The 18,923-nt window shown below is 42.8% G+C and overlaps 1 protein-coding gene across 3 annotated transcripts in view; it reads left to right on the top strand.

Annotated features, from left to right (window-relative positions):
- Positions 1 to 18,923, top strand: part of CAPN3 (calpain 3) — a 68,464-nt gene that overhangs the window by 29,659 nt on the left and 19,882 nt on the right. Inside the window, exons 10-17 of one of the 3 annotated variants that reach the window (XM_054028247.1) lie at positions 2,365 to 2,525; positions 4,542 to 4,711; positions 5,862 to 5,873; positions 9,095 to 9,303; positions 9,981 to 10,017; positions 12,152 to 12,169; positions 13,784 to 13,897; positions 17,052 to 17,129. In XM_054028247.1, the coding sequence (XP_053884222.1) occupies positions 2,365 to 2,525; positions 4,542 to 4,711; positions 5,862 to 5,873; positions 9,095 to 9,303; positions 9,981 to 10,017; positions 12,152 to 12,169; positions 13,784 to 13,897; positions 17,052 to 17,129 (799 nt within the window). Of the gene's footprint in view, positions 1 to 2,364; positions 2,526 to 4,541; positions 4,712 to 5,861; positions 5,874 to 5,959; positions 6,024 to 9,094; positions 9,304 to 9,980; positions 10,018 to 12,151; positions 12,170 to 13,783; positions 13,898 to 17,051; positions 17,130 to 18,923 lie in introns of those variants that run through there. The other 2 variants (XM_054028248.1, XM_054028250.1) reach the window with 2 other exon arrangements.

Here is an 18,923-nt window from a genome sequence, read left to right as displayed (position 1 = left end):
CCTTCATTGGGCTGTCACGATAGGAAAATCTGAATGGCAAGAGATTCTCTGGATTCACCACCACCTACACCCTGCATACGGACTGATAGGAAGCCATCTCCATTGCGCAATGGAACATGAATAAAGGGACAGGAATTGCCCCCACACTAAATTAACCTAAATAGGGAGACAATATTTTAGCTGCTTTTCAGCTTTGTTTTTCTATCCAATAAGCACCACAAACCTTTGACAGCAAGCAACAATAAACGTTATTTGCGGTGTGCGAGCACAGATTGAGATACCATGTTGTGATATGGTTTGTGACAAAAGGACATTTGGGTCTTCATGTTGTAACAGTGCAATATAATGATTCTCCATCTTCATGCTGTGACACATCATCATTATATATTTATGCACCGTCAGTTAGCCTCCAAATTTCATCTCCTTATGACTGCAGTGACTCAGGAAACAAAGTTCTGACTACAGAGAAATGTCAGAGCAGCAGTAAATATCAAACAATAAGATCACAGAATGTTTTAATGCTATTTTATAATTAAGATGAGATCAGTCATTTAAATCTGTTTCTGTAGATAAACAAATGATTACCAAGATTTATGTACTGAGCAATATTTCCCTATATGAACCTAGTATGTTCTGGCCCAGAAAACCGTATCTGCTGTCCCCTACAATAATAAACTTAATTTCAGAGGGATTATTCTCTGTACTTCAGGATTATTGGCAGATAAAAGATACTGAAATAATCAGTATAAAATCTCTAGGGCAACCAATATCTCTCTGTCTCCTGCACCTCCAGAAGGCATTCACTAGAAGGCTACATCTACACCTGGAGCAGGAGGTGTGATTCGCAGTTTGAGCAGACATATTTGCACGAGCTCTCATCAAGCTAGCATGCTAAAAATAGAAGTATAGCCACGGTAGCTCAGGCAGCGGCAAGCAGCAGCATGGGCAAGCTGCCTTGAGTATGTACCGATAAGGTCTGGAGGGGAGGGGATGTACTCAGGACAGCTAGCCTGTGCCGCCAGTCGCTGCTGCCCATGCTACTGCAGCTACATTGCTATTTTTAGAGCATTAGCTCAAAGAGAGATAGCATGAGTATGCCTACTCAAGCTGGGAATCGTACCCCCCAGTTCCAAGTGTCGATGGAGCCTGTAGGTGACACAGAGGAGGCATATTCAAAGAGAATATCATGTGAGGAAACACTGTGTATCACAAATCTTTTGTATCTTTAGAAGAAAAAAATAAGCGATTGACTTTGTGTAGGATTTTTTTTTTTTTTAATAAATCCAAGTAAATAAATAAATGGGAGATGATGTCAAGCCACAAAATCCAGAAGCAGATCTGGATCTAGATTTCAAACGTCTCAAAATTGTGGGTGTCCTAATCCAGTTTTTGGCTTGACTCATTTGCAAAATTTAATCCAAGTTTAGATTTCAAATACCCCAACAAATGAGAATGAGTAGATAGAGACTTTTGATTCAGGCCCTTCTCTAATACAAAAGTAAAAGTGACATAATAGACAGACATCAGCATTAAGTTTCACAAAGTACCACACAGTCAGAAACTCAAACTGACAACTGTATTTAAAAACAAACTGAATATTAAAACATTGAAGCATCCCTTAAATTTCAGGCAGGCTACAGAAGCACAACATCGCAGAGTGAAATCAAATCAAACCACAGCATTGGTGCTTGTATCACTTCCATAGCAGCTTTGTCTAGGAAATAAAATAATGTTCTCAGACTGTACAGAGTGGCTTGTTAGCAAAGAAAAATTATGTTGTTAAAATTGTCTGACCAGTTCTACTGTACAGTAAATTCTTGGAGTCTGTTTTTCCACATCACTTGTGTTTATCAGTCTAGGTCACCCTTAGATTTATAATGCAATTGACTACTTGAACTAAAGCTTTTGATTCCTACACAGTCATACTGTCAATGTCCAAGCCAACCTGGTCATGCCCTTCCAGCAGTGGGACAAGAGGGGAAGGAAATTCAGTTGGATTTTCCATACACAGCATTTTAGGACACCATAAATCTAATTAGTCTGCCCTTGTCAAACAGTGATCAGGGTGGAACCAGGAAGAAAAAAGGACTGCTGAATTTCCATATTAATAGGAATGACAGAGTGTCTATTATATGGACAATTTCAAAGTGGTGCACAAGGTGGGCACAGAAATTGACATGATCTTTAATCTTTATTAACTTAATTCCCTACATGTGGTTTTGTATGATTGAGATTTTTGGGTGGGGAAATTGGTTTTATGGGATCCATTTTCAATATGAACCCAGAATCCAAGTTTTCTTATCTGTCCAGTCCTATTCTTTGGATACTCATTATTTTCTCCTTTCCCCCTCCCTGCTTCTCTAGGATGTCATTTGACGATTTCATGAGGTACTTCACAAAGCTGGAGATCTGTAACCTCACACCTGATACTTTGGAATCTGATAAGCTCCAAACTTGGACTGTTTCAGTCAATGAAGGGCGTTGGGTGAGAGGCTGCTCCGGAGGAGGTTGTCGCAATTATCCAGGTGAATAAAATCTCTTCTAGTAGAACCAAACTCCCTTGGCCTGTGATTGTGTCAGATTTCACAGGCTATGCGGAATCATGCAGCAGCCTAATCAGCACTTGATGTAGGAAAAAAATCCAGATTCTACAAAAATGGTGTTGATTTGGTAGTTGACACATTCCTGAGTCTGTAGTGAGGTAACACCACAGTATGGTGTAAAGAAACACTGTACTCCAGGAAGTACCATTTTACCAAAAGAGATGTAAACCCAAAAGGCCCTAACTATTTTTTGTTGTTCAAATATTCCATAGCACCTGTTGTGAGAGAACAGATGTTAACTTCCGTGTGCTTGCCTAATTTCATTGTAGATATCTACATTCTCCCAACTTCAGTTTCCTCAGGAGTTTCAGTGAGATATATATCCTTCTTCATTTTCTGTCCTCAGTTGTTGTACACATTTGCAATGTTGCTATAAAACAACTGCAGCATTTCACATAGGGGTAGCTGCATCTCAGGCTGGGTCTACACTACCCACCTGAATCGGCGGGTAGAAATCGACCTCTCGGGGATCGATTTATCGCGTCCCGTTGGGACGCGACAATCGATCCCCAAATCGACGCTCTTACTCCACCAGCAGAGGTGGGAGTAAGCGCCGTCAATGGGAAGCCGCAGAGGTCGATTTTGCCGCCGTCCTCACAGCGGGGTAAGTCGGCTGCGATACATCGAATTCAGCTACGCTATTCGCGTAGCTGAATTTGCGTATCTTAAATCGACCCCCCCCGTAGTGTAGATGTAGCCTCAGTGTTGGCTGAAGTTATAGAAATATGATAGGGTTTCTAAAGCTACATCTACACTACAGGCGGGGGTCGATTTAAGATACGCAAATTCAGCTACGCGAATAGCGTAGCTGAATTCGACGTATCGCAGCCGACTTACCCCGCTGTGAGGACGGCGGCAAAATCGACCTCTGCAGCTTCCCGTTGACGGCGCTTACTCCCACCTCTGCTGGTGGAGTAAGAGCATCGATTCGGGGATCGATTGTCGCGTCCCAACGGGACGCGATAAATCGATCCCCGAGAGGTCGATTTCTACCCGCCGATTCAGGCGGGTAGTGTAGACCCAGCCTAAGTTAGTGGTGGTTTCAATTTTACAATGTGAAGCTTGTAAATCAGCAAGGGCTGAAGGATGCAAAATTCTCTAAATACTATAAATGCAAGATACTCTTATTTGCCTTGCAGATTGTTTGTTGGGAAGGAGTGGATGTTCTGGAATAGGGCAGTGCCAATCTTCACTAGAATGTGAAATGAGCCATTAAATCAATTATTTTCTGAGCCAGCAAAGGTAACAACAGAGAGTAGAATGGATACTTTGGCTTATCTGGCAGAAGTTTCTCTTTGCATGGAAATGGAGAAAAAACAGAAAGAGTACACCAGATTCTTCTTTTGTTAGCTCATCTTACTGCAAGTCTAGGCTTCCCAACCACAAGTTAAGCAAGACACATACTGGAGAGGTGAGGAGTCTTAGCAATTAGGTTTGGCATTCCCAAAAAAATTTCTAATGTAAAGCCATAATGTACTAAGATAAATAAGACGTGATGACTGGGGTGTCTGTAATACTTCTTACTGGAAACAGGGGTCTTCTTTCAAACAGGTTGGGAAGCCTTGCTGTATGGAATACAGTAGAATGGCTACTACACAAGGTAAACGAAACTATGCACCATCAGTAACAGCACTAATGTCAGTGACTATATAAAATATGAATATAGCCCCATAAAGGAGTCACATGGTGAAGAGTCACTTGTTGTATAGGCCAGCTTCCATCCTTGGTTGCAGAAATCAACTTCTGCACAAGGAATGTGTAAAAAAGGAGATTAACTCAGTTTTTGACCTGTCTACCAAGAACTGCAAACCAGGAGTGAATATAGGAGATAAATAGAAGATAAAACAGGTTCTTTAAGATGATACTCCAGTGAATATCCTCTTAAGGACTGAAGTTATATATTAATTTGGGGGGGGGGTGGCATCTGGGGTTTTGCAGATACATTTTGGACCAATCCGCAGTATCGCTTGGAGCTCCTGGAGGAGGACGATGATCCTGAAGATAATGAGGTTGTCTGCAGCTTCCTGGTTGCACTGATGCAGAAAAACAGGAGAAAAGAGCGCAAACTCGGAGCCAACCTCCTCACTATTGGCTTTGCCATTTATGAGGTACCACTACTGCCCAGATGCTGTTCATTGCAGCAGTGCCACATAGTTAAGCTGATCCCAAATTGCAGCCCAACAGTACAAATCCTCCATGGACAGTAGCTAATTTTATAATGTAGCCTCGTTTACATGAACTGTAGATTTTGCCTTTAAACACAAAGATTTTCAAGGGTTCCAGCAAGAAGTTGATTTCCACTACTTTAAAAAAAAATATCCCTGTGGTAAGCATGCGTATCCTATCTTCAGCAGAGAAGATGCAAGAAAACAGGAAGAAAGTATTATCTTAGGCCTGGTCCCCACTAAGCCCCCACTTCGGACTAAGGTACGCAAATTCAGCTACGTTAATAACGTAGCTGAATTCGAAGTACCTTAGTCCGAACTTACCGCGGGTCCAGACGCGGCAGGAAGCTCCCCCGTCGATGCCGCGTACTCCTCTCGGCGAGCTGGAGTACCGGCGTCGACAGCGAGCACTTCTGGGATCGATCCGGGATCGATTTATCGGATCTTAACCAGACGCGATAAATCGATCCCAGAACATCGATTGCCTGCCGCCGGACCCTCCGGTAAGTGAAGACGTACCCTAATAGTTACTAGTAGGTCTGTTATGGCAGGCCTTTCATGGTAAAGATTGGTCTAAAACCAAACCAGAAATTGTATCAGTAATGCCTATCAGTAAATGGGACTAAGCGGTCTCATAACAGTACTGAAAGAATGAGGAGTGGCAGCTTTTACTATTCAGTGGCTGGAGAGAGAATGTGGTACCTGAAAGAAACTCTTCTAGAGTGGATGGAACTAAGAGAGTAGGGAAATTCAGGTCTCTGTATTCATTTAGTCCGTATTAATTTACAGATAAGGACTGTTGACTGTAATAGGAAATGGTGTTGTTCAGCACCTCCCAAAGCCATGTTTTAGTGTTAATCTTGATTTACTTTGCAGGGGACCCAAGAGGGTTTGAAGGGAGGTTGGGTTTTTTTTTACGTAAAGGAGTGAGGTTGGTTAGAATGTTTATGTGATTTGAGGACTTTATAATTGATTGCAGTGTGCCTAGAAACTAGAACAAACACTTTTTATCTGTTCTTCTAAAGCTAGATAAAATAAATAAGTGCACTCCCCCTGCATCCCTAACAGTTGCCCTGCTTTGTTTCTCTCTAAGGTGCCGAAAGAGGTATGAGCTGAACGGAAGAAGAATTGACATCTTGGTGTCAAGTTCTCAGATAACATAACTTTTGTGCCGTCGGCGTAAGCCGGCTGGGCTTGTTTTCAGTGGTTTAGCACAAGTGACAGTCTTACCCTTTGAGTATCAATTAGCGACATTGTGAGTTCACATCTTCTCTTCTTATTTCTCATTTTATATTCTTTCCTTTCCTTTCCCCTTGCCTCAATATTCATCTGTTAAGTATGGATCCCATTCATGTCTTTTACAGTCTGGTACCATGGACCACAGCTAGCAATGACACCCATCATCTGGCTATTGTGTTCCATGCAGCTAAACCCTATAAAACCTGCAGACTGCTTTCTTTACCTCCTAAAGATATGCCAGGTTCCTGTGTATTCTGCAGCATGGAGCTTGCTATAGAGTTGCAGAATTCACTCCTTGCTGCAGAATAATCTTCTGGAATATAGGGCTATGTCTACATTAGACCTTACAGCGGCTGCAGCTGCACCACTGTAAGGTCTCCTGTGTAGCTGCTTTATCCCATCAGGAGAGAACTCTCCCACCAGCATAATTAAACCATCCCACAGACACGCTCCCACAGACATAGAATCATAGAATATCAGGGTTGGAAGGGACGTCAGGAGGTCATTTAGTCCAACCCTCTGCTCAAAGTGGGACCAATCCCCAGACAGAGCATTGTTACAGTGCCCACAACCCTGGAGGTAGACTCTTTGCAAGCAGACATAGAGCTATCCACACCAGCGCTTTTGTCAGGGAAAATTATGTCAGTTGGGGGGGGGGTTTCACACCCCTGACTGACTAAAGTTTGGCAGACAAGTGCTAGTGTAGCCAAAGCCTTAGCTTTCATTAAAAAAACCCCAAAAAACAGTATGTTCCCAGCCATTACAATTGCAAATAAACCTGAGCCTTCAGATAGCACCAAGGGAGGTGTGAACTGCCTATCTTGATGGTGTGTTAACTGTGAAATTTCAGGATCACCTTTTGAATATTGTCATTGCTGATTGTTTTACAGCTGATCATTTCAGCAAAAAACAGCTAGCAAATGTGCTTAGCTCAGAATCCCAAACAATCTCTCAATCTCTTCCCAAAAGCCCTACTGTCCCTACCAAGCTACTAAATCCTCCACCTTTCCCCCATCAATTATGATGCAATTATGCCTTGCCAATAACAAAAAAATCTGGAGCACACTGAAAAACTGAGACACTACATAGAGAAAGGTAAACTGGATGTAAAATCAGAATATTTAATATGAGCATACTGTACTTATAGAGTCAGACTTTAAGGCCAGAAAGGACCATCATCTAGTCTGACCTCCTGCACACTGCAGGCCACAGAACCTCATCGACCCACTCCTGTAATAGATCCGTAACCTCAAGCTCAGTTACTGAAGTCCTCAAATCATGATTTAAAGACTTCATATTACAGAGAATCCACCATTTTTACTGATTGCATTATTTTCATAGTTAATTACATTAGGGTTACCATATTTAACAAATAAAAAAGAGGACCCTCCACGGGGCCCTGGCCCCGCCCCAACCCCGCCCCCTCCTGCCTCCCACTCCCAGCTACGCGAAAAGGGCTGCCCGAGCGCTACCAGCTTCACGGTTTGCCGGGCAGCCCCGAGACCCTGCGCCCCCAGACGGCGCTTCCCCAGCACAGCTGGAGCCCGGGAGGGGAAGCGCCCAGCCAGGGGTGCAGGGTCTGGAGGCTGCCCGGCAAACCGTGAAGTCGGTAGTGCTTGGGCTTCGGGCAGCCCCTATGCCTCCGGACCCTGCGCCCCCGGCCGGGCACTTCCCCTCCCAGGCTCCGGCAGCACAGGGTCCGGAGGCATGGGGGCTGCCCAAAGCCCGTAGCGCGCGGCTCTTAAACTGAGCTGAAGAGTCAGGGGAGGAGCAGAGCAGCCGCGGGAGGGGAAGTGCCCAGCCGGCATTTTCCCAGACATGTTCGGCTTTTTGGCAATTCCCCCCGGACGGGGGTTTGATTGCCAAAAAGCCGGACATGTCCGGGAAAAACCGGACGTATGGTAACCCTAATTACATTAACAATTGAAGTTTTTATTTATCTGGTGCAGAATTTCCATTTTGCCCACCAGGCTGCTACAGAAGTTAGGTGGTTTTGCATCTTCCATCATGCCCACCACCAAAGAGCAGTGTCTTAATTTTATATTATGTGTAACGTAATCAGCCTAGTTTATTACAAATATATCTCTCTATATTTATCTTGTTAACTGGGCTGTTAAACCTTGCCTCCTCCATTCTAAATCCCATCATGTTTTCTTGTTTTGCCATCCTGATACTTGCTGATGAGGGAAGAGTCATTCAGCAAGTTCAGCTCAAAGTACAGGCTATATTAGCCTGCAGCCTTGCAGGGATACTGGAAGTAACAGAGCATTGTTACAGTGCCCACAACCCTGGAGGTAGACTCTGCAAGCAGCATTAATAAAGAGAAACGGATCTCTCACTTGGAGACTGAAAACAGCAGGGGACAAACACTGACCCTGTAAAACAGCCAGACTCTTTTGGATCTGATCTCTTTATCAGCACAATAGTATTGCTAAATTCTACCCACAACTAGCTTAATTTTGCAAGAGTTATTGGAAATTTAATTCTCAAAGATGATTTGAGAATTCTCTTTTCATTCAAATTAGATTTTAAATTGAATTTAGTGCTAGTAAAAGACATCCATCTGACAGCCCTGGACAATGAAATCTTCAGTTTATTCAGAGAACATATATGGCAGTGGCAGTGCACCAATGACCCTTATCAGCATGCTTCAACCCTTTCTGGAGGGACAATCCATAGAGGTTAAGAGGGTAGTTTATTCTCCAGGCTCATTCAGTCCTGGCCTCTGTGCTGATAATTCCAAGAAGTTAACAGTTAGTGCCATTTGTGACTGTGGCTTCTGTGATATGGATACCATCATCTTAGCAACACAAATGAGACCACCAACTCATTTCAGGTAGGCCATACAGCAGCCATCAAATGCTAACAACTTCCAGTTAGAGGGACCTAGTTGGTGACTTGAGGTAAAATGGCCTATATCTATTACCAGCCTCCTGAGCCATCAAGCCTCCTGTACCTTGTATTTCAAAGAAAAGTTTTAATTTCACAGTCATTTTCTGCCAAGGTGATGTGTTGTCTGTGTTGGATCTGCCTGTGAGCTATGTAAGATCTTGCTGAAGATGGGATGTTTGATTCTTTTGTTTACAGATGCATGGTAACAAGCAGCACTTACAAAAGGATTTTTTCCTTTACAATGCCTCCAAAGCTAGAAGTAAGTCATATATAAACATGCGAGAAATCTCTGAACGCTTCCGGCTGCCTCCCAACGAGTATGTCATCGTCCCATCGACATATGAACCTCACCAGGAGGGAGAGTTCATCCTGAGGGTCTTCTCAGAAAAAAGAAGTCTTTCAGAGTAAGTTCAAGGGCCAGTTATTTGACTCTAAAGAAGAGGATGAACCACATGGCCCCCCATTCCCCCACAAACATACATACTCCCTTGTGCGCGCGCACACACACACACAGGGGTCTTCTCTATTTAGGTTTCTAGGTCTTTTATGAAAAAGAAGCCGTTTCTTATGCCTTGGAAGAAGAATAGTTTTTGCCTGCCTGCATTTGTGAGCTGGATCTAACTTTGGCCATCAGGGAAACATCATGGAATTAAGCAATTATTTCTTTTCTGTCGTTCATCCCTCACTCCCCAGATAGGTTATACTCCCTGGGTGGTCCTGTCTTCCTCCAAAGATGAGTAAACTTGGTAACTGGTTTCACTTTGCTCAGAGCTAATTAGCTTGTTTTGTTTTCCCAAGCTGACAAAACTCACTGGCAGTGCCAAGCTCAGATTTAGCAGGATGCATGCCAAGCCGTGGCACACTCTCATAGACAGTATTTGGGTACACAGCTCAGTTTGTTAACAGAGAGCTGTGTCTAGGCTTTGTCACTATAGAAGGAGAAGCCAATTCGAATCATAACTCAAGTTCTCATTTCAAAGTTCAAGTGGCTCTCTCCAAACCAGCTACAGAAACAAACCATGTAGGAGGATGGCCCTTTTCTTCTTTTTTTTTTCCCCAAAACAATTTTTCCTCTTTCTAGGGAAGTTGAAAACAAGATAGAAGCAGAACGTCCTTCCGTAAGTATTGTGACAAAGTTCCTCCTCTATCTTGGTGGGTCCTGCACTTATTGGCGGATTTTCTTGCCTCAGAGATTCACCATGTGGGTTGGGGAACAGCCCAAAGACCTTCCCCTCTGGAAGAACCCACAGTCCAGGTCAATTGGGAGGTTTGGGGGGAACCCGGGCCCGCTCTCTACTCCGGGTTCCAGCCCAGGGCCCTGTGGACTGCAGCTGTCTATAGTGCCTCCTGTAACAGCTGTATTACAGCTACAACTCCCTGGGCTACTTCCCCATGGCCTCCTCCAAACACCTTCTTTATTCTCACCACAGGACCTTCCTCCTGGTGTCTGATAACGCTTGTGCTCCTCAGTCCTCCAGCAACACACCCACACCCACACCCTCTCAGCTCCTTGCACCTCTTGCTCCCAGCTCCTCACACTCACACCACAAACTGACGTGAGCTCCTTTTAAAACCCAGGTGCCCTGATTAGCCTGCCTTAATTGATTCTAGAAGCTTCTTCTTAATTGGCTCCAGGTGTCCTAATTAGCCTGCCTGCCTTAACTGGTTCTAGCAGGTTCCTGATTACTCTAGTGCAGCCCCTGCTCTGGTCACTCAGGGAACAGAAAACTACTCATCCAGTGACCAGTATATTTGCCCTCTACCACACTGGTCTGGGTCTGTCACAGTATATTTTGCTTTCAGTTTATTACATGCAATGTTTTACTGTCTGATGTCATACAAACAGTATACTGGGTCACTATCCCTGGTTCCTTCTGTGTGTGAAAGTAGGAAAGAGTGTCACAGCTAAGAAAATAAGTAACAAGAGGCCAAGGACAGGCACCTCATGCTCCCATTAACTCTAATTGAGCAGCTATCTTATCATTTAGCTCTACAGTCCACCTGTGGAACTCATTGCCACAGGACACTGTGAAGGCCAAAAGTACAACTGGGTTCAAAAAAGAACTAGATAAGTTAATGGAGGATAGATCCAACACTGGCTATTAGCCAAGATGGTCAGGGACATAACACCATGCTTGGGTGCCCCTAAACCTCTGGCTGCCAGAAGCTGGGACTGGACGACAGAGGATGGATCACTCAATAACTGCTCTGTTTTTGTTCGTTCCCTATGAAGCATCTGGCACTGGCTGGTGTCAGAGACAGGATACTGGGTTAGATGGACCATTGGTCTGACCCAGTATAGCCATTCTTATGTTTTATGTATGGTGGCCTTATGATATGGACAGACCACATCATATGATGTAAGACTTCATGCCAGACCTGAAACCTACTTTCAGTAATGGAAGGCTAGTGCTTTAGGCACTAACCAGCCCCGGAAATTTCGCCATTACATCTGTCCTCACCAACTTCATTTTGCTTTGTGACTGAATGTACAATAAAGGCCTTGCAGAAAACCTCTTAATCTGTGAACTGAGAATGCTAGTTTACTGTAGAAAGTCTAGATTGTGCTGTAGGGTATTTAGTGTGAAAGTGACTTCTTGTCTGATAAAATCAGAACAATACTTCTTTGTAGCTCCTTTTGAATAGGTGTGTGATGATAAATACCAGTATTCTGCAAACGTCTCCAAACGGTAGCAGTGATTTTAATGAATATCAATTACACCTACAAACTGTTAACTCTTTTATTTGGGCTAGCTGCAACATGTTCAGAAGGGGGAAGACAAGGACTGATTTAATAAAATGGAAGGGATGGTGGGTACTCAGTTCAACTCAGGCAAAACATAATTTAATTGACCCTTGCCCACCACTATGTCGACCCTTTCATTTTCTGTAATGTTAAATGAACACTTTCAAGACTGGTAGGCTTAAAATAGACCCACCATCTGGATATTGGTGTGTGGACACGGGTGTATCAATCTCCGGTACCCTGCTTACTGTAAAGAGTGGAACACTTAGAGCTGAGGTGAAGGTTTCTCAATTCGGGCAGGGCAGTGAGATGAACCCACTGGTCTGATCTCGTATGGCAATTCCTACCTTCCTATATTTGACTCCATGGAGCTCAGATGTATGAATGTAGCTAAATGGCAAAAATAAACAAGAGAGAGCAAGAATGACATTGCACAGTATAACTTTATACAATTTGTATTAAATTTACAACTATGTTTACTAAATATCGCTTTTTTTTTGGTTCAGAAAAAGAAAAAAGGCAAGGTGGGTCTCTGCTTCAATAGACCTGAAAAGTGCTGGACTTGAGTAGGGTAACGAGCATGCAGCTATATTAAAGTGGTGCTGCTGTAAACAGTACTCTTGTTAAATGCCTGATGATATCACAGAAGCTTGATTTTTTTGCCAATGTCAGAGTGCGTTATCTGCAATATGAGAATTTATTGGTGTTAGAGCTAGTTTTCTGCAGCTTTCTGCAATTACACTCTACCATAGGCAGTGATGGCTTTGTCTTCCTATTGTATAGCTAATAAGAGCTTTGCAGGATAGTGTACTCAGCTCACACAGAGAAGCTGGCACCTCTGAAACTTTCCATCCCTATAGCCTGATCCAGATGCTGATCACCCAGGACTCCCATTGTTTTCAGTGGCAGTTGAAGGTGTCCAGCAGCTCATGGAATTGGGTCTTGTTTCTGACCTGTTACCCTACCATGCCACGAACCCTCTCCTTCACTCCCAGCTCCACTCCCTTCTCCACCCTTATCTCCCTTTCCAACACAACACAACCCTGCTCCAGACAAATGTCCTAGTATCCACGTTCTACTGTCAAATGCTGCCACTCTTCCTGCCACAAATTCCTGCTCCCCAAACTCCCACCAGCTGTCTAACCCAGCTGCCATCCCCCTTCTCTAGTAAGCTATGGGTTTCTCCCGCCCATCCCTTACAACACACTTTGCTGCAAAGTATCCTCTACCTTGAAATTAGGTAGTGATGTGAGGATTATGCCACTTGTTCCATTTGGGGGATGCAAAAATAAACCCCATTGAAACAAGTTATAAGAATTAATTCGGTAAACTCCTGTTTGAACTGTTATTTGCAAATTACCATTTACATCCTAGTCCATAAAACATCCAAAATCAGGTGAGCACATAAAAAATATATGGCATGTCTGGCAAGGGCAGAGCAATCTTTTCTGTCTTTGAAAACATTAAAGAAAAGCAAAGAAAGCAATTGCACTCTGCGCCTGAATGCCTCACAAGTCAGTACTGGGAAGGGATCAAACACATGCACTGTACAAAGTTAAAACGTTTCCATACTAACAACTCAGCTCATTTTCTGCATGAGAATTACTGTAGTGCAGGTGGCCTTTATTGCTATTGCTGTGCTGCCACCCTTTCTGTGTGAGGGCTATTAAAGTTAGGGTGACCAGACAGCAAGTGTGAAAAATCAGGATGGGGGAGATGGGGTGAAGGGGGGGGTAATAGGCGCCTATATAAGACAAAGCCCCAAATATCAGGACTGTCCTTATAAAATCGGGACATCTGGTCACACTAATTAAAGTACAACAAAGAACCTGGCTGGCCTCTTTTTTGCTCCTAAAATCGGGGAGTGTTTACTGCATAAATGGCTTTCCTGTACAAGGAGAACTAATACCTATTTTTGCACAAGAAGTATTAACAGCATCAGTATCACTTTTTAGCATGATGAGAACAGTAACTTCAGAGCCACCTTTGGTGCAGTCTCAGCTGTGCCCTTTCTGTGATGGGAGCTGTTGCAGCATGAGCATGGTCACAGAATGGATTTTCTCAAACACTTTGTCCTCCTCTATTATGTAACTTCCACTCCTCTTCTCTTCCCTTTGCCCTCTTCCTCCTCTCTCTAGCCAATCATCTTTGTTTCTGACAGAGCAAACAGCAATAAGGAGTTGAAAGTTGATGAAGCATCTGGCAAGGAGAAGAAAAAAACGAGCAGAGATGAGAAAAAGAAAAGCGATGAGGTTTCTGTACCAGTTGGCATGAAGAAAATGGAGCTTGGTCTGGCTAGCATGGGGAAGTGGCTGGGTGGGGGCAAGGAAACTGAGAATTATGAGATGAGGAAAGCCCTTTTAAAGCTGATAATTTTGTCTGATTTAGAAATTTCAGAGCAAAAAGGTGGGTGAGTAATATCTTTTGTTGGACCTTCTGCTGTGAGAGACAGTTAGGTAAATAAAATATATTACCTCATCCACCTGGTCTCTCTAATATCCTGGGACTAGCACAGCTACAACTACACTGCATTAGAACTTTCAGTCAAGTAGGTGGATATATTGAATTTGAGAGGGAAGAGATCGTCCCTTCAATGATTTTATGCCTATATTGGAGAGAGTGATTAGTTTCATAGGAAACATGTTGAACTTTTGTGAACTAGACCGGGGTAGTCAATTATTTTTTTGTCAAGGTCCAATTTCTTGGTCCAGGTATAGTCAAGGTCCAGACTCCAGAGAAACATTTTTCACACTGCAATAACAATAATAATGATAATGAATACATAAAAAGATGTCATGGTCCATTCAAAAGTGTCTGGTGGTCTGGATTTGGCCCACAGTTTGTCTATTGACTATCCTGATCTAGACTGTGCAAGATGACACCTTTACAATTAGAAAAGTAATTCAATCAATTGCTGATCAATCTCCCTGTAACAGCACCTGTTGTATAGGCAGGGTGTAGCAAATCAACTCATGTAGACTTCAAGAAGCTCCTATTGATTACCATGGCCTGTCAACAGCACAATTTCTACTGTGATTGTGTCAGCATTGTATTTTATAATGCAGTAGTGCTCTAACACCATTATAAATTGTGCAGAGGGGATCAAATTGTGTTATAATCATGGTACAGCCCTGTAAAGACCTGACCTTTCTCCAATATGATTTATATGTAGTTGGTGCTAGCACAGTCTGAAAAGACTTGCTGCTAGCAAGGTCTGAGTATAGTTTTCCTGCCCCCTGTTTTCAAGGATTGTTTTCCTGAAAAGTGTGCTAGCCAAACTATTCTCTAGTATCCCTCTGAGTAGCCTGTACCCTTGATTCTCTTGCATGGTTACATAATAGTTTAAAATTCTCTTCACAATGGTCACAAAAAAGCATGCTAGATGCTGCTACTAATAACCACATTTAAATAGTTGTTGGAAGGAGAACGTCAATCATAGGCTCTGGGTCCTGTCTATGCTGTAGCAATTACTATGATGGTGGGGACCCAATTACAATACAGTTGTTTTCTGACATATATGAAGTTACACTGTAGAAGTGAAAACACTGTTTTAAACTGTATCTCCGAATCATCCTACAGCCTTGGACTTGACAGGGTTCCAGTACAGTTCATGAACATAATACAACACAGTTTAGTTCTAGCTATACCACAGGACTACACTATCTGTTAGCTAAGTTGGGGGGTTACCAAGTTGCAATCTGGTCACCCAAACCTGCAGTTTTTACAGCGTGGTTAGGTTCTAAATTGGGCTGTTTCTAAAAATAACCCCAGTATAAATATTTATTAAAAAGTTCAAAGAAATGTTAAAATAAAATCTATATTTTATTTTCCTCTGACTTATTTTTCCCCTTTCCAGCACTAATGTATTAGTAGGATTTTGTGTACTGAAAAAGTGAATCCCACCCAGGCTGTCCTGGGGACAGGTGGGAAAAGATTGAGTAGAACCAGTTATACGTGTATTTCCTTTTCCTTTCTCTGGCTGTTAGAGAAAGAAACCTTGGAGAATGCGGAGTTTACCCCTAGAGAATTACTCAAATTTCAGTCTCCATAAAGCATTAGAGAAGCAAAGCACCTAAGCAACAATGCTCAGGCACTGAACCAAAGTCGGGGTTGTTCAGAGTCAGAGTTTTGCTTTCTCTGCATGGAAAATGGGGCTGTTTTGCTGTGGGATTTTCAGAGAATGCCTGTGGCTGAAAGGTAGCCATATACTATCTTTCTTTTGTTTTTAACTACCACAAGGAAAGTCGCATTTTAATATGTAATTAGCATTATTCAAAAGTAGGCAAAATTATATCTAAAATGTGGAGCTTTCTTTTTAAGGACATGTGAGTAATTTTCCCTTAGTAATACTCAGACTTGTTTGCATGTTCAAGAAAAAGAGGGAGTCCATCAAATAGAGAGGCTGCCTTATGGGCTATTCTGCTTGGGGGAAAAGGCTGCTGCAGGCAATCTACAATCTATGCATCTGAACATCGCTGCAATTCCTCTAGTCAGTAGATAGGTAAAGGGGCATTGTCATTACCAGAACTTGTCAAAGTAAAGTGTACTTGACCCAAGAGCAGATCTCCCCACAACGGTGCATGCTCCATGCCTGCCAATGGGGGGAGGGGAGGGAGTGTGGGCAGCAAGTTTCAGCAGATGTTACTGAGCATGCTCGTCTGTGGGAGCATGCTCAGTACAATCCACGCAGCAAATGTGGGGGAGGCATGCATGTTGCCTCTGCTCCAAATATCTCCTTTATAGGAGATTAAATCAAATATTTGAAGATAAACAGCAAGGAGTGAGAGTAATTGTTCAAAGGGATAAACAAGAGCAATGGGATAAAGTTAAGCAAGTAAAACTACATGATGGTTATTAAGAAACATTTTGAAATATTTTGAAATCTACTAGTCATTAGAAAAATTTCTAACAGCCCTCTTAAACTGTGGAATAGTCTCCTGAGAGGAAGGCCTGTCACTTGACATGCTTCAAACTAGACTGGACAAAGTACTACAAAATCTGCTGTTGAAACAAACTACTTGCTTCTGGTGAATGGATTGAATGGCTGGTAGATATTTTTTTATCTGTAACGTATGTGATATTAGCACAACTTTCTTCAGAAGGCCTTACAGAAAAGTGGTACATCCTGTCAGCTCTGCAAAGGCTATCAGGAAAATGTAACAAGCACTATAACAGTTCCTTGCTGTAGGGCATTCTGCTCTCCAGAGCAGTTCCCAAAGGAATGATCCTGAAATAGGAAAAGTTCTACTCTGTTGGGGAGGGAAAAGAGAGTTGAAATGTTATTCCAAATTCATTAAGGATTTTCAGACAGTCACAAGTGAGTGATTGATCCAACCCTGGAGATCCCCTTCTCTCTCCCAAAGGCCCTCACACCAGCCATCAACATTTATATTTGTGTCTTTGCAGCCCACTCCAACAAATGCTGACAAGGATAGTGAAGAAGAGAAGCAGTTCAGGAATATATTCCAGCAGATTGCTGGAGATGTGAGTACACAGTCCAAGTCTCTACCTTTCACAACAGACTAACCTTGAGAGCAGTTAAATCAACAGCCATTCCAAAGAGGATGGAGCTCGGCTGTTCTCAGTGGTGGCAGATGACAGAACAAGGAGCAATGGTCTCAAGGTGCAGTGGGGGAGGTTTAGGTTGGATATTAGGAAACACTGTTTCACTAGGAGGGTGGTGAAGCACTGGAATGGGTTACCTAGGGAGGTGGTGGAATCTCCATCCTTAGAGGTTTTTAAGGCCCAGCTTGACAAAGCCCTGGCTGGGATGATTTAGTTAGAGTTGGTCCTGCTTTGAGCAGGTGGTTGGACTAGATGACCTCTGGAAGTCTCTTCCAATCCTAATATTCTATGATTCCATGCAGAATCGAAACACACTTGAAACTCTCTCTGATCTCCTGAAAGGTCTCAAGCCAAGCAAATCACAGTACAGTAATACACTGAAGCCCTGAGGCCTAAATGTAGTTTTGGAATCATATCTTATCAGTGTTTAGTCTTTTTGCCAAATAAGAGGGAGTTTTATTTAAAGCTGGCTTTGTGCTTCATTGCTAGTATGTGGAGTTTCTTGACCGACTTCACTTAACATGTATAAACAGGCTAAAAATAAAATATTCCTCAGTAGATGCTTAATTGTGGAAATTAAAAATGGAAACAGATCAACAACTGCAGTGCTTGGTGGCCTGGTAATAGGATAGAAAACCTTTTACCTTTAGATCAGGTGTGACCCATGGTGTTTTTGACATGAATTTACTGGCTGTTCATCTAATGACTGTTCAATAGCCTGTATGAAATGAGTTGTTGGTTCCCAGAGGACAGGGGACCACTTAATTAGCATTGTTTGTCACCTGGTTCCATGTTTCAGCAGTGAGGTGACGGTTTGAATGGGCACAGAATAAACTGCACTCTCTTTCACCCCTATAGACAGGTCTCTCCGGAGCGGAGCTATGGAAAAGAAACTTTCACTGCCACTTCTGATTCTGTATCTGTTCTGTAGCTAGAGAATCAGTCTCTGTACAGAACCAGAATGAAACTGACTTTAAAAGTTCAGAAAAATGAAATCATATACTTCTGCTTGACAGAAAAATAACACTGGGAAGCCAGAAGTTCTAGAACTTGCAGGGGAAACTGATTATGGTCTGAGTAATTTTAAATAATATATTTTTTTCCACTACAAGTTTACACTTATTCCTCTAGTACGAAGGAGAGTTAGAGACAAGACAAAAAACAAAAAAGAGAATGCCTACATTTGTGTACATGCACACACACATACCCACAACCTATCCCAGCATTAAGGTGGATCCCCTGGGTTTTACAAGGTTTGAACTCAGTATAACTCAAGGATAGAGTGGTTCTAGACCATTAACATGACCCCATCTAAACTAGCTGGCAAAGCATCCTTCCAGCAAACCACATTTAAATAGTTCTTGTTGGAAGGATGTCAGCAGTTTCCCTGGCCAATGTACAGAGTGCTAATGGCCCTGATGGGTCTTTCGTGCACTGATTTACACCAGTGTAACTTCACTGACTTCCATGGAGTTACTTCTGATTTTAGACTTATAAAAGTAAAAAGACAATCAGGCGCAATGAGTTGTTTTCCTCTTAGTTTAACTCTCCATGAATAGCTCAGATCTGTACAGTCCACTAAGGAAAACACTGCACAACTTGGACGATCCCCTGATCTTGGGCCAGCTGTGAGGCTGATCCAGTCCCCTACTTAAGAAATGCTTTAATTTGGATCCCCGGGGTGCAAGCAAGCCTTGATAACTGTGCTCCCAT

This window comes from Malaclemys terrapin, chromosome 4 (genome assembly GCF_027887155.1).
Source record: "Malaclemys terrapin pileata isolate rMalTer1 chromosome 4, rMalTer1.hap1, whole genome shotgun sequence".
Classification (NCBI taxonomy): domain Eukaryota; kingdom Metazoa; phylum Chordata; order Testudines; family Emydidae; genus Malaclemys; species Malaclemys terrapin.
This window is presented reverse-complemented; position numbering and strand designations above follow the sequence as displayed.